Source organism: Gekko japonicus, unplaced genomic scaffold (assembly GCF_001447785.1).
Source record: "Gekko japonicus isolate JY-2015 unplaced genomic scaffold, Gekko_japonicus_V1.1 scaffold3523, whole genome shotgun sequence".
Classification (NCBI taxonomy): domain Eukaryota; kingdom Metazoa; phylum Chordata; class Lepidosauria; order Squamata; family Gekkonidae; genus Gekko; species Gekko japonicus.
In genome coordinates this window covers 132,097-148,525 of record NW_015166535.1, presented here as the reverse complement: position 1 = coordinate 148,525, position 16,429 = coordinate 132,097, and the positions used below count along the sequence as shown (strand labels likewise).

Sequence of the window (16,429 nt, the reverse complement as noted above, 5' to 3'; positions counted from 1 at the left end):
AACTGGGCGGCTTCCATACCAGGCAGACCTCCCAAGATCAATGAGAATCCATCAAGAGTTCCATTGGTGAGGGACATGACATTCTGTTTGGATCCACAGTCCTCCATGCTATAGAAAGGGAAATAGAGGAAATATTCTGAATATCAAAGATCCAGGTAAATATGAGAACATGAATCTGCCTCAAACCAAGACCACTAGTCCATGTTGAACAGCAGGGATCTTCAATGGACTTACACAGAATTATTGCACAGAATTTGTTTCCTTTTTTATTATCATGATGAAGAAGAGCCCATTTGGGGAGGGCAGTAGATAAATTTAATAAAATAAATAATACTCAACATGGGTCTGTAAGGGAATATCTTGTCTCAATAACCTTTTAGTGTTCTTTGAGGGAGTGAACAAACATGTGAAGAAGGGGAACCTAATAAATGTTCTTTACCTTGACTTCCAGAAAGCTTTTGATAAAAGTTCCTCATCAAAGACTCCTAAGTAAGCTCAATAGTCTCGGAATAAAAGGACAAGTCCTTTTGTGGAAACAGATATAAATGGGCAATTTTCTCAGTGGAAGGTGGTAAGCATTGGGGTACCGCAGAGATCAGTACTCGGTCTAATGCTTTTTAACTTGTTTATTAATGATTTGGAGTTGGGAGTAAACAGTGAAGTGGCTAAATTTGCAGATGGTGAGAGAGAGGATTGTGAGGCACTCCAAAGGCATCTGTCAAGGATGGGCGAGTGGGCATCAATGTGGTAAATGGTCTTCAATGTGGCCAAGTGCAAAGTGATGCACATTGGAGCCAAAAATCCTAACTATAAATACACATTGATGGGGTCCGAACTGGCAGAGACTGACCAAGAGTCTTGGAGTCATAGTGAATAACGCATAGAAAATGTCGAGACAGTGTGTGACTGCAATAAAAAAAGCCAACGCTATGCTGGAGATTATTAGGAAGGGAATTGAAAACAAATCAGCCAGTATCATAATGCCCCTGTATAAATCAATGGTGCAAACTCATTTGGAGTACTATGTACAGTTCTGGTCACCGCACCTCAAAAAGGATATTATAGCATTGGAAAAGTGCAGAAAAAGGCAACTAGAATGATAAAAGGGTTGGAACACTTTCCCTATGAAGAAAGGTTAAAGCGCTTGGGGCTCTTTGGCTTGGAGAAACGATGACTGAGGGGTGACATGATCGAGATTCATAAGATTATGCGTGGGATTAGAGCAGGTTGAGAAAGAAGTACTTTTCTCCCTTTCTCACAATACAAGAACTCATGGGCACTCCATGAAACTGCACTGTATTCTTGGTGCTTGGGAGGGCGTGGGAGGGCTTCCAGTGTCCTGGCCCCACTGGTGGACCTCCTAATGGCACCTGGTATTTTTGGCCACCGTGTGACACAGAGTGTTGGCCTGAGCCAACATTGGCTTCCCTTATGTTCCTAATATTAATAAGAGATTGGATTTATACCCCGCCCTTCATTACTCAACGGTGTCTCAGAGTGGCTTACAAACTCCTTTCCCTTCCCCTCCCCACAACAGACACCCTGTGAGGTAGGTGGGGCTGAGAGAGCTCTTGACAGAAACTGCTGTTTTTCAAGGACAGCTCTTGTCAGAGCTACGGCTTGCCCAAGATCATCCAGCCAGGTGCAAGTGGAGGAGGACTGGGGAATCAAACCTGGTTCTCCCAGATTAGAGTCCGTGCACTTAACCACTACACCAAACTGGAGGAGGAGGAGGAAGAGGAGGAGGAGGAGGAGGAGGAGAGATTGGATTTATACCCCCCCCTCACTACCCGAAGGTGTCTCAGAGTGGCTCACAAACTCCTTTCCCTTCCCCTCCCCACCACAGACACCCTGTGAGGTAGGCGGGGCTGAGAGAGCTCTGACAGAAACTGCTCTTTTTCGAGAACAGCTCTGACAGAAGGATGGCTTGCCCAAGGTCATTGAGCCAGGTGCAAGTGGAGAAGCGGGGAATGAAACCTGGTTCTCCCAGATTAGAGTCCGTGCACTTAGCCACTACACCAAACTGGCGATGGCGGTGACAGTGGATAGTGCTGTAAAGATCTGAGGAGACTGGGCCAACCTGTGCCACGCAGGGCAGGGCACACCCAGTTCCGCATGCCCAAGCCCATCAGCAGCAGATTAGAGCCAGATCCCAGCGTGGGACACGCAACTCTACCTTTACAAGGTGGGAAGCAACAGTGTTAAGCCTTCTCCATAACTCTTCAGATCTTATCTCTGTCTTAAAATGGGATGAGACAGGCTGCAAAGGCTTCAGTGCTTCAATGAACCCTGTATGTGCACAAGTAGTCAGGTCAACTGAGCAGGGGAGGGAAAGATGCATTTATGTATAACTCACGCAAGAAGAAAAGCCAGTCTCCTGTGGGCCCCTTTATTGTTCCAAGGGAGTGGCAGGCAAGGGCAGCCTCTCAGTCTCCACAGTCTCATGCCCACAGAGAAACACGGGCAAGGTCTGGCGTGCGCTGCTGCCCTTCTTTGCATGGGGTGGGGAGGTCCTCTGTTGGCAACTGTGATTGTAGCAGTGTTGCCACCTGGCACCATGAACTAAGGGGCCAGGGGGTTTGCTGTAATCAAGAGCAAAACAGCCCTTTTAGTCTCTAAGGGGTGGCTGGACTTCAATCGTTTTTTTTATGTGGCCATGCTTCCCTCACTGCAATCTGTGTGTACGAAGAGAGGTATAGATATAGAAAGAGAGGTATAGATATAGAGAGGTATAGATATAGAAAGAGAGGTATAGATATAGAAAGCTGGGGAAAAACATGGAAATCAATAAATCAATAAAGTTTATGAGAAGTGTTAACTATAAAGAAAAAATATATAAAATCTACCATAGATGGTACTGGTCACCAGACAGGATAGCTAAATGCAGCCCTACACTCTCAAGGAATTGTTGGAAATGTAAAAATAACATAAGTACGTTTTTTCATATGTGGTGGCGGTGCGCAAAGATACAAGAATTTTGGAAGATGGTGCAGAAGATAATCTTAGAAATAACTAAGATTAAAATACACTTCTCCCCAGAAACGGTATTGCTGAATATGTTACCAGAGAGTTATAGATGGAAAGATAAATACCTGATAATCTATATATTGACAACTGCAAGGATTTTGGTAGCCAGATTTTGGAAACAAGAGTATATACCGAAACTGGATGACCTAGTAAGTAGGTTGTTGGAAACAGCAGAGATGGATAAGTTAAGTTTAGTCCTTCAAGGAAAGGATGAAAAGGTGTTTACGGAAAGATGGATGCGTCTGTATGAATGCATTAATGTAGAAGAATAACAATAGACTCCATAAGCGAATTTGATGAAGTATGTATCGTGGAAATATGTCTTTTCTGTTTTATGAAAATGAAAATAAAAGCTTTAAAAAAAAGGCAGTCACAGGGATGCTTTGGGATGTCTAACTAAAGACTTCAATTCCCAGGGGCAACTGCTCTTAAAGATATATGGCAGTTCTACTTAACTACAGTTAAACGCTGGCTGGGGGCAGTACAAGGTGTAATCCTCCTTCCTAAACTCTGCTCTGCAGTACTGAGATCAGTCATAAGTGCTGAAAAACACATTCCCGTGTCTTAATAGATATGGCATTTCATGCATTTTGGACTGGACAGTTGGTATTACAATGTCTGGTCTGCCTATGGACGGACGGGTAGGAACAGGGAACCAAGGAGTCCAGGGCTGTGTGCAGATTTCTCCTCTCTGATTTATCTTCACAGCAGCCCAGTTAGATGGGTTGGGGGGCTGGGCCTTGTGTAGGGTTTTACGTCTTCTTATGACTTTTTGATAAATGTTTACCTGATACACTATGAACTGTGTCAACATACTTGCTTTGTAGTGCTTGTGTTATGTACTCGGATCGCTACCAGGGGTCCGTGGCTAAGCAGGAGCTTGGTCCCCAAACACAAAGGGGACCCAGGATCCTCGTCCACCTAGAGTCCGCCACTAGCACCCTTGGCGGGAGATTCAAACCCTCCGATGGGGACAGAGGTGTGCCAGGTGGAGTGTATAGAGTTGGCCTTGCAGGGCCATTTTCCCTTGTCTTGTTGTGAAGTACATAAGAACATAAGAGACGCCAATGTTGGATCAGGCCAAAGGCCCATCCAGTCCAACACTCTGTGTCACACAGTGGCCAGAAATAGCAGGGGCCATCAGGAGGTCCACCAGTAGGGCCAGGACATTAGAAGCCCGCTCCCACTGTTGACCCCCCCCTCCAAGCACCAAGAATACAGAGCATCACTTGCCCCAGACATAAGAACCTAAGAGAAGCCAATGTTGGATCAGGCCAATGGCCCATCCAGTCCAACACTCTGTATCACACAGTGGCCAGAAATACCAGGTGCCCTCAGGAGGTCCAGCAGTGGGGCCAGGAGATTAGAAGCCCTCCCACTGTTGACCCCCCGAAGCACCAAGAAGACAGAGCATCACTTGCCCCAGAGCCCCTATCTATACCTTGTGGCTAATAGCCACTGATGGACCTCTGCTCCATATGCTTATCTAATTCCCTTTTGAAGCCGTCCATGCTTGTAGCACCCACCACTTCCTGTGGCAGTGAATTCCATGTGTTAATCACTCTTTGGGCAAAGAAGTACAATAAATGCGTCTGAATGCATGTCGTAGTCTTTCTCCATGCATCGAACCAAGTACTTTTCAGCTTTTCTTTGACAGCTTTGTTGTGTAGGGCTGCCAGATCCAGGTTGGGAAATTCCTGGCGTTTGGGGGCAGGAGCCCGGAGACCAGAGCCTTGAGAGCCAGTTTGGTGTAGTGGTGAAGTGCGCAGACTGTAATCTGGGAGAACCGGTTTGATTCCCCACTCCTCCTCCATTTGCACCTGGCTGGATAACCTTGGGCAAGCCCTAGTTCTGGTAAGAGCTGTCCTTGGAAAAGAGCAGTTTCTGTCAAGAGCTCTCTCAGCCAGGGGTCATTTCATAGAAAAAGAGGTGCAGGAGCTCATTAGCACAACTCATTAGCATAACTCATTTGCATATGACACACCCCCTGACCTCACCGGAAGTGTGTCAGAAGGCAACACCCACCGCTCAGGCTCCACTGGACTGTTCTGGATTGCTAGCTATTGGGGGGGGGGGAAACGTGTAGATCTGTCCTCGCAGAGGAGGGAGAGCTTGTCCCTGAATAAAACTTGTTCTCAAAGGTGCCACTGGACTGTTTTGGCTTTGCAACTTACCTGGCTGCTTCTTGCTCTGACTGAGGGCTGGTGGGAGCAGGGGGCGGGGCTTGCTCCATGTGCCCGCCCCCTGGGCTCTTTACTGCCGGAGCTGACCACGACACCAAAAGGGAAGGCATGCAGGGGCACGTGGAGAAGATTGAGCGGGGAACCCAAGCATCTTTAGAATGCCATTCTCTCCCTTCCCCATCTGGGGAAGGGAAGGGAAGGCATTTAAATCCCTCCCCCTTCCCTGAGTTTCTTCGCAAAAGCGGAGAGGCTCAGGGGAAAGGGGGAGCATATCTGCCCGCCTCCCCTCCCCTTCTCCAGCCAGCCCACTCTTAACTACTACACCACACCGGCTCTCAAAAAACAGAGATCATATCAGCAAGGATATTTGTGTGCTGTGTTTGTGGCTCTCCCTGCTGTTCTGTTATTCACCCTTGCTCGGAGTGGTTCAGGAAGATCTGAGGTCAGTCGTCTGATGGTTTCTTTGGGCGGTTCTTTCCTTCCACTCAGGGACAGGACACCACTCTGACAGGGGACATGACCGCCAACTGCTCAGCGTGGCTGCATCCAACCACACTGAGGGCATTCCTTCGCCTTCTTCACCCCGAATGGAATCCCAGGGTTGGCGGGTGCGCGCATTCGGGTTGGACTGGATGGCCCCTATGGACCCATCCAACTCTGTGATTTTATGATTTTTTAAAGATTTTATAAACTTTATTGAAGTGCAAACAATACATCGATAAATCATAGCGCACATTTGTGTAGTTAACCTCGTTCATTAATCAGAAGTACAGTTACAGCTCCCTATCCAAGACAAGCATGTGCTAGCTTTTAAACTCATGTGGTCCAATCAGGTGTTGTGTTTATTAGGTGCTATGGCCCCCTTTGAAAGAAAACCATGGTTATTGAAAAGTACTGAGAAGCGTTGAGTGATTTCAGCAAAGTACTTTTATTCGGATGGAACAGGACGAAGTAAGCCGGCTCGCAGGCCGGTTTATATGCACAGCAACCCCACCACCAAAACACACCCCCTACTTCCCTATAGGCTATATATAGTAGCCGAGAGTCCCATAGGCTCTCGGCTGTGGACCTGGCCCCCTGATAGGTGTGGGCTAGGATCCGCTCGGCTATTGTTCTTGAGGAGCGAAGCTTCAGGACTCTGCTTGACCGCGTGGCCCAACGGTCGCGCACGTGGTCATGGCAGAGTACATTACAGTTATTATTCCTCTATTATACTTATGTGGGATGTTGATAATGCCAGAGAATTCCACGATCATGCACGAAACAGTAAGAATGAGAGAGAAGAAGAGATCTAGCGTGGAAGATGGTCATTGGGAAAAGACCAAAGTACGATATGAAGGATTGTGTGGTTGACAATCTTGCGTAAGGATATAATCCAAAAATGGAGACCATTTTGCATCAAAGGTGGATTGCTTTGGGTATATTTCTGATCTCCGAATCTGGTCTGTGGTTTCCCCCCCAAATTAAGTGGTCTCAAACTTTTTAAAGCCAGTTGTTTCTCGTTGGGACCGAGGGAGATTTCCATACAGTCGCTATTGAAGTTTTGGCAGCCACTAGGAGACTCGTTATCAGCTCTTGTCTTATTTTAGGTATGTTTGTTTCATGCCGGTCATCTAAAAAAACTAGCTTTGGTTTGAATGGTACAGAGCAGCCCGTGATTAGTTCTATGATTTTGTAGAGTCCTGGAAGGCACTTTTAAGAGAGCCGCGGGGTCCTGAGTCCTGTGGGGATTACTGCGACATCCTTTTGGGCAGTCTCGCAGGGGTGGGTGGCTGCTGATCCTTCTGCCTAATGGCTACCATCAGCACCATCATGGACTTCAGGGAAGAAGGAGGAGGAGGAGGAGATTGGATGTATACCCCGCCCTTCACGTGGAGTCACTGGCTGTGGTTACACGGCACGGTAATTGCACCTTGTTCTCGCTTTAATTTAAACGGGAATATTTTGCTACGGGTTTGGATGTCTACAGAGCCATCCACCTTACTGGCTGCTGGCCATCCCCCTCACCCTCGGCCCCATCCGGCGGCAGCAGCTGCTGCCCCTGGGCAGCTGTGGGGTGTCCTTGCCATCGACCCAGTCGCCGCCGGCCTGGCGCACCTTCTCCCGGCGCTTCTGGGCGGCCAGGAGGTTGAGCCCCAGCAGGAAGGTGCACAGCGCGGGCCGCGCTGTTCAGGCGCCATCTCCGCCACCTCCTTGCCGCCCCTGTCCAGGCTGCCGGAGCCCCCACCTCTCGTTCGCGCCTCCACCAGGATGCTGTAAGCGCTGACATTTTTTTTAAAAATGGATTTATTAAGCGCATGTATACCCATGCGCTCTACTCGGAAGCTTTAAAAAATGACAACAACCTAAAACAGAGAGCGGTCAGATGGCCTTATTCGCAATCATTGCGAAAGAGGGCTGTCCATATAGGTGAAATCGCATGTTCAAAACACCAGATCCAGGAAAGTACTCGATTTCCCCAGGGTCAGGAAAACCCGCAAGCATTACGAGAGTGAACCTGCTTCGGCGCGGGAGGTGGATTGGCGCATGTGAACAGAAAATTTAAATGCGGGAGGAAACAGCAGCGAATCCCGATCAAAGGGACCGTGTGACAGAGCCCTCAGAGCGCCTTACAAACTCCTTTCCCTTCCCCAGTCCCCACAACGGACACCCCTTGTGAGGTAGGTGGGGCTGAGAGAGCTCTTTCGAGAACTGCTCATGAGAGAACAGCTCTGGCCAGAACTAGGGCCTGCCCAAGGTCATCCAGCAGGTGTAAGTGGAGGAGTGGGGAATCAAACCCGGTTCTCCCAGATTAGAGTCCGTGCACTTCACCACGACACCAAACTGACCTGCCGTCCTCTACAGTGCCAAAAATCCTCATCGATTTCTTATGTATTTCTGACCTGAAATAGTGCAGTGGGGGCATGACAGCAAATAATGTCCCCCTTGCACCATTTGGGTCAGAAAAACAGCATGGGGGGGAGGGGGGAGGCAGGCAGCTAAGCCCCCAGGGGGAGCAGGAGCCCTCCCACCCCCAGGCCCCTTTGCCTGCCGCTGCTCCAAGCAGTGTTGGGAGAAAAAACGGAGGAAAAAAGCAACTGTGGACTTACTGGAAGTTGATAAGAGAAAGCGACAAGGGGAGATTTAGGAAAGCTTCAGCCCGGGCGATTCCTAGAGCTACCCTTCTTCTCACAGCTATTCCTAGCCAGAATAACATTGCATCTATCAAACTTGTGCAACGTAAAGGTTAGTTTATTCAACTGCACGCATCCCTTTGGTTTCTCCAGCCACTCCTCTTTATTTGGAGTTATGTGTCTCACCCAGTGTCTACCAGAGACTCATCTTGCTGTCCTTTGGGGACTGAAAACATACTTTCATTACCTTCGGGAAGATAATTAATCATGACTTATCTTCCCAATAATTCATCATGAAGCATTAAGGGGAGAAAGGAGCGTGGATGACTAGGATGCTAAACTGAACTTAGAATAGAATCACAGAATCACACAGAGTAGGAAAGGGAGCCACAGAGGCCACCTAGAGAAGAGAGAGAGAAGAGAAGAAGAATTGGATTTCTACCCCATGGCCCTTCACTCCCCAAAGGAGTCCCAGAGCGGCTGACAAACTCCTTTCCCTCCCCCTCCCTACAACAGACACCCTGTGAGGTCGGTGGGGCTGAGAGAGCTCTTGACAGGAACTGCTCTTTTTCAAGAACAGCTCTTATCAGAACTACGGCTTGCCCAAGGTCATCCAGCCAGGTGCAAGTGGAGGAGTGGGGAATCAAACCCAGCTCTCCCAGATTAGAGTCCGCGCACTTAATAACAACAACAACAACAACAACAACAATAATAGATTGGATTTATACCCCACCCTTCACTACTCAAGGGAGTCTCAGAGTGGCTTACAAACTCCTCTCCCTTCCCCTCCCCACAACAAACACCCTATGATGCAGGTGGGGCTGAGAGAGCTCTGACAGAAACGGCTCTTTTTCAAGGACAGCTCTTACCAGAACTACGGCTTGCCCAAGGTCATCCAGCCAGGTGCAAGTGGAGGAGTGGGGGAATCAAACCCGGTTCTCCCAGATTAGAGTCCGCGCACTTAACCACGACACCAAACTGGATCAGCCTACTAGAGCATCCCTGACCAGTGTTTGTCCAGCCGCTGCTCGAAGACTGCCAGGGAGGGAGAGCTCATCGCCTCCTGAGGCAACCCATTCCACTGTTGCACAACTCTGACCGTGAAAAAGCTTTCCCTAATATCCAGCCGGTACCTTCCCGGCCTTAATATAAACCCATTATTGCAAGTCCTCTCCTCTGCTGCCAACAGGGACAGCTCCCTGCCCTCCTCCAAGTGACACAGCCCTTCAGATATTTAAAGGGAGCCATCCTGTCCCCCTTCAACCTCCTCTTCTCCAGACTGAACATTCCCAGGTCCCTCAGCCTTTCCTCGTGGGGCTTGGTCTCCAGGCCACTGATCTTCTCTGTCCCTCTCTTCTGCACCCACTCCATTCTAGAATCCTAGAATCACATCGAGTTGGAAGGGGCCCTACAGAGCATCTAGTCCAACCCCCTGCTCAATGCAGGATCAGCCTAGAGCAGGGGTGTCGAACTCATTTGTTATGCGGGCTGGATCTGACATGCATGAGACCTTGTTGGGCCGGGCCGTGCGTGTCATAAAATGTAATGCCAGGTAGCGGGGATATAAACTTTATAAAGGACACAGACACAAAGGTTTTTTTTTTACTTAAAACAAAAAACATGCTTAAAACATTAGCACTCTTGTAATATTTTGTTTATTTAACAGTGCCTGATAACTGACACCTCTTGCTCTGAGTTAATGCATCAAAATGTCTGTGCTGTTACAATCTTGAGTATGCTGTTCAGGTGTGTATCTGTAAGCTGCAAACCTACGAAGAAGACAGCCAGCTCCACTGCGAGCCTGATAGAAGCCCTCTGGGGGCCTAATCTGGCCCCCGGGGCACATGTTTGACACCCCTGGCCTTGAGAATCCATGACAAGTGTTTGTCCAGCCACTGCTTAAAGACTGCCAGTGAGGGGGAGCTCACCACCTCCCAAGGCAGCTGATTCCACTGTTGCACAGCTCTTTACTGTAAATAAGGAGCTGTGGTGGCTCAAGTGGTTAAGACGCTGAACTGCAGGCTGTGGAAGGTCAGTAGTTCAGCAGTTCGAGACCCAGGTGCCGCATGACGGAGTGAGCTCCCATCTCTAGTTCCAGCTCCTGCCAACCGAGCAGTTCGAAAGCAAGAAATTGCAAGTAGATAAATAGGGACCTCAGATGACCACGGAAATGTCTTTGGACAGTGCTGGCTCTTCGGCTTTGAAAAGGAGATGAGCACCGCAACCCTAGAGTCGGACTCGACTGGCTTTCGAGCAAAGAAACCTTTACCTTACTGTAAAAAAAGTTTTCCCTAAGATCCAGCCGGTACCTTCTCGCCCTTAATTTAAAAATCTATATGATTTATTTTATAGCAGTGTTGCCATGGCACCTGCTGACACATTTCCTGGCCCCTGCCAAGTGTTTTTAGCAAGTGGGCAGACCAATGGGACTTCTGGTTGGCCACTGTAGATGTCATTGGTTGTGCAGGTTTTTTAAAATTTGCTTCGGCAGCAGCTGTCATCACACCACAAGGATCTTCACCGCATGACAGAGCTTCTGCTTGAAACGTTGAAGAGTTGCTGGCAGAGTTATGCATGACCTCACTTCCTAATATTTTGCAGTTGGCTCCATGCATTGTGGTAGCCATTTTGTGGTCGAATCCCTGGCCGTCTGTCCATAGGATGAAAAAAGGCTGGGGACCCCTGGTTTACAGAATTTTAAGATGAATTTGTACATCTTTGTATCCAACTTTCTTTTTACTGAATAAAAGTTATTTAAAAAGCCACAAGTCTTGGCAAAATGTAGCAGTATCGAAATGGACAATGGCATAAAAGCTGCATTTCCTTCCGAAGCAAAAAGTCAAGAAAACACTTAAGAAACGCGATTAAGCGTGTTTGTTCTAATTTTATAGGCCGCTGAAGGAAAAACACCCTTAATCACCAATGGATGCAGATCGTCTAATGAAATCTCAGTGAAACATAACATTTACACTAAAGACAAATGTTACAGCTCTTTTGGGTAGTAAAATGATTGCTTTTCATTTTCTGGCAGGAGCAACTCCTGAGCCTCTAGCTTAGGATGTGGAAAGTTTCCATGCCTGGATAGCATCAGAAACCCAACATGACAGAGCGTGGCCTTGATATTCTGCAGCAGCAGGACTTAAAAAAAAAAATTCTATTAAAATGGGATATTTACACAATGCCTGAAGGACTAGTGTAATGCTCTCCTTTGGATACATTTCAGGAAAAATAGGGACATTTGAACCGTCTGTAGAAAACATTCACACCTGGGGTTAGGACATCAGAGAAGCCATGCCGGATCAGGTGCCAATGGCCCATCCAGTCCAACACTCTGTGCCACACAGTGGCCAAAACCCAGGGGCCATCAGGAGGTCTAACTGGTGGGGTGTGGGACTGCAGAAGCCCTCTCACTGTTGCCCCCCAAGCATCAAGGATTAGTTCTAAATTCCTGATTCCTTATTGGCATTTTCTTGTTTGATTGAATGATGCAGCTGCAGGATGAAGGAACAGCTGGAACAAAATGTGTATGCCCCAGAATAGTTTTTGGATCACCCCAGTCACATGACCAGACCACATGACGCTGCCTTTTGCTGAGTCAGCCACTCGGCCTATCAAGGTCAGCTTGGTCAACTCAGACTGGCAGCCGCTCTCCAGGGTCTCAGGCAGAGAGGTCTTCCCCATCACCTCCTGCCAGGTCCTTTCAACTGGAGATTCTGCCGGAACAGCGCCTGGGACCTGCAGCGACGTGATATCAAAGTGACCACTAGAGTGAGCAAAACACACGCAATAAAGAAAAAGAATCCAAAGAGAGATGGGTGCACAAGCACAAAAATAGTGCAGAAAAGCCTCTAAGGGTCTGTTCAGACGGGCCATTTAGTCTGCTTTCGGCACGCTTCAGTTACGGATTTTATATCCACGTTCACACACCCAACATCTGCGCACCGTCCCCAGCCGTCGCTTTCTGGCTCAAACTCCCTTTAAAACAGAGTATTTTGTTACCAGGTCCCCAAGTGGTGTTTTCCTGATTCTCCGGTTCTAGCCACACTTTTCTGACGTCTGATCGCTCCTGCAGTGTCAAGCCACTTCCAATTTAAACCCCCTCCACGCTCGAAAGCTGCCCGAGGCTTCCGCTTTTCGCCCACCATTTTTTTAATGCGTTGGCGGTGTGCGCATAGGCAGAGCTCCGCCACCGCCTTTAGAAAACCGACATTTAAACTGTCACTTGTTTTAGCGTTTAGATGAGTTTGGGATCTCACAGAGTCCATTTTCGGGTCAAACATTTAAACGGAAGTCTTTTGTTGGAAGGGTTGGATTGATTCGCCCTGGTGGTTCTGTGCATGCACCATGATAGTTCCCCCACTTCTACGGAGGGGCGTCTATGCGCATGCGCAAACTGAGGAAAATTTTTTAAAACCCCACTGACGCACGCTCCCGTGTGTCAGTAGTATAGATACTGGGGAGCAGTGTGACTGCGCTGTGAGGCGGGATAAAGGAAGTAAGTGTGATCACGATTATCCAGATCAAACTGGAGCAGTTTAACCCGCACGCCGTCTGACCGCACCCTAAATGTCCCTCAGAGGACTTTCTTTGAAGGGGGTGTAGGGCAGAATCCAAGCCTCACAAAAGCTGACACAGAAAGCTATCTGGGTTACTCTTGGCATGACCAGGTACCAGACAGGAAAGACCAAGCAAAGAGATGACATTTCCATGAGCTCTGATACACTGTTAAAATGTAAAGCCGGCCCTTACAATTTGGCTTCTATTATGAAATATGATGGAGTCTATCAAAGAAAGGGATGGTTCCTCCACGGGCCCCAAGAAAAGCCTTGTTGCCTCTTGTCTACGGGTCTGGAAGCTCAACATGAGACTGTCCTTCACCTTCTAGATTTACCCAGCTTTACAGAACAAGCAGGGGCAAGTGAGGGCGAGCTCAAAAGAGTTTTCAAAGATTGCTATTTTATTTATTTATTAAATTTGTTAATCACTCCATCCCTGCAGTGCAGGACTCTGGGCAATGTACATCATTCATGAAAACATCAAGATAACACAATCAAAACATTCATAAGATATTTCAGACAAAAAGATGACGTATATTAATTTGTCGCATTCCAGACTGCTGTCTGCTTTGCGGGGGCGGGGGGGCAGGGGGGGAAGAGGGTAGAACAGATATGGAAAGCAGCTGGAGCAGGAAGAAGAAGAAGAAGAAGAGATTGGATTTATACCCTGCCCTTCACTACCCAAGGGAGTCTCAGAGCAGCTAGGAGATCTCCCAGAATTTTCACTGATCTCCAAGTGGCACAAATCGATTCCCCTAGAGAAAACGGCTACTTTGAAAGGTCTCCTTTCCCTTCCCCTCCCCACAACAGGCACCCTGTGAGGTCAGTGGGACTGAGAGAGCTCTGACAGAAACTGCTCTTTTTCAAGGACAGCTCTTTTCAGAACGACGGCTTGCCCGAGGTAATCCAGCCAGGTGCAAGTGGAGGAGTGGGGAATCAAACCCGGTTCTCCCAGATTAGAGTCCCCGCACTTAACCACGACACGAAACTGGCTCTCGAGGGTGCCAGCTATGATGGAAACTGTGGCTATCCTCAACCAAAGGCCTGGTGGAACATCTCTGACTTAGAGGCCCTGCGGAATTGAATTATGTGCAATTGCTTCCTGCATTAAAACAACATGTGGTCCAATATACTGCTGTTGCAAATGTCCATGCATTTGCCGTGGCAATGACAGCAGAATAGGGAATCATCCCTGTGAAGAGGCAGCCTCTGTTTCAGGTTCTCCTCCTTGGCTTCAGGGCCCTTCTCCGTATCTCTTTGGTCCTGGCTGCGTAGACAAGGGGGTTGAGTACAGGAGGCACCAGCAGGTAGACATTGCCCATCGTGACGTGCACCAGCGGAGGCAAGTCCCTCCCGAAGCGGTGCACCACGGAGAGCCCAATCAGGGGCACGTAGAAGGCCAGGACCACACACACATGGGCCACGCAGGTCCCAGATGCTCTGAGGCGCTCTGGCCTCGAGGCCAACTGCAGGACTGTCTTCAGGATCAACACGTAGGTCATGAAGATGAGCAGGGAATCCAGGCCCATCACCGCGAGGATGGCTGTCAGCCCATAGACAACGCTTGGCATTCTGTCGCCACAACCCAGGTGCATGACATCTTGGTGGACACAGTACGAATGCGTGAGGGTGTTGGAGCCACAAAACGGCAGGCGGTTGATGAGCAAAGGGAAAGGAAGGAAGAAGAGGGCTCCTCTCACTACCGCCACTAGTCCAATCTTTGCCGTCCTTGAGTTGGTGAGGATGGCGGAGTGCTGGAGAGGGTGGCAAATGGCCACGTACCGGTCCACAGCCATGGCCAGGAGGATGGTGGACTCGACTCCTGACAGGGCGTGGATGAGGAACATCTGGACAAGGCAGGCTTCGTAGCCAATCTCCCTGGCACCAAACCAAAAGAAGGAAAGGATCTTGGGCACGGTACAGGTAGACAGCGCCAAGTCCGCTGCTGCCAGCATGCAGAGGAAGAAGTACATGGGGACATGGAGGGCTGGCTCTGTTTTAACAATGAACATCACGGCACAGTTGCTCACGACGGCCACCACATACATGGCACACAAGGGGAAGGCCAGCCAGAACTGGGCAGCTTCCATACCAGGCAAACCCACCAAGATGAAGGAAGAGAGGCTGACAGTTCTATTAGTGAGGGGCATGTTGCATTCTGGGATACGTAGTCCAGTGCTGCTGCAAAGAGAGGAGAAATGATATTCTTAAAGTCACAGAAACACATGGCTGCAGGCTCTGTAGAATATCGCAGGTACACACCAGGAAAGATGGAAGCTCTTCTCTGACCCCGTCCAATAAAATTGCAATTTGTCATTTCTTTCTCCTCCATCTGCCCAGTTCAGAAAGCAATAGCCCCCAATCCCCACATCAATTGGCATGCATACAAGGCAAAAGTGGAACATCTATGTGCTTGCCCTCACATCCGTCCATAGATGAAGATGGGTAGGCCGTGTTAGTCTGTCTGTAGGAGCAGAAAAAAATAAGAGTCCAGTAGCACCTTCAAGACTAACAAAATTTGAGGAGATCTGAAGAAGTGAGCGGTGATTCGCAAAAGCTCATACTCTACCACAAATTGTGTTAGTCTTGAAGGTGCTACTGATCTCTACATAGAGGGATCCTTTGTCAACAGATTGTTGGAAATTATGGGTTGCAAGGTCTCAGATCCCAGCCATTATAGGGTTAACTTGTTTACCATCTCTACTGTCAGACTAGCAACAGGGGACCAGGTTTAAATCCTGACTCAACCACGCCATTCACGGAGTGATCTTGTGCCAGCTGCTCTTGCTCAGCCTAAGCCACCTCGCAGGGTTGTTGTGTGATGGATAAAATGTGAGCAGAAGGGAAGAGCTATGTGCTCTTCCCTTAGCTTTTTGGAGAAAGGAAACGTTTTGAAGTTGAAAGAAATTTACAAGAGCCAGCGCTGTCCGAAGACATTTCCGTGGTCATGTGGCCGGCATGACTAAACACCAAGGCGCACGGAACGCTGTTACCTTCCCACCGAAGTGGTACCTATTTATCTACTTGCAATTTCTTGCTTTCGAACTGCTAGGTTGGCAGGAGCTGGAACTAGAGACGGGAGCTCACTCCATTATGCGGCACACTCGGGTTTCGAACTGCTGAACTACCAACCTTCCACAGCCTGCAGTTCAGCGTCTTAACCACTTGAGCCACCACAGCTCCTAAAATATTGATTACTCAAGCCCAAAAGACACGTAAAGTGTTGTTCTGGTGCCTTCATCTCTGCTCACTGGGACAAGAACAAAAGGAAGGAGAGTAGGTGCCTGACTTCAGAGCTTACACCCTTTCCCACGGGAAAGCAGAATTCTTGGTCCTTTGAAAGTGATTTCAGACAGCAAGGAGAATTAGTTCAATTGTTGGAGTGGGGAAATACCCTCTGTGCAGTGCAAATGGATTAACCATAGCAAAGGGCTCTTTAAATAGGGGGGCATTTGTGTAAGTCTGGGAAGGTTTTCCCTATTTCTTAATGTGTTTATCAGCATTCATTCTACAGTTTACCGGGGGGGGGGGATTAGATGTCTCCAGAAAA

At 48.5% G+C, this 16,429-nt stretch overlaps 1 protein-coding gene across 1 annotated transcript; it reads right to left on the bottom strand.

The window, feature by feature from the left end:
* Window positions 1-14,093: 14,093 nt before the first annotated feature.
* On the bottom strand, window positions 14,094-15,029 carry LOC107111341 (olfactory receptor 51E2-like). Its single transcript, XM_015412304.1, has one exon. It carries the CDS (start codon window positions 15,027-15,029, stop codon window positions 14,094-14,096), a length of 936 nt encoding a protein of 311 aa, XP_015267790.1.
* Between the last annotated feature and the right edge of the window lie 1,400 nt (window positions 15,030-16,429).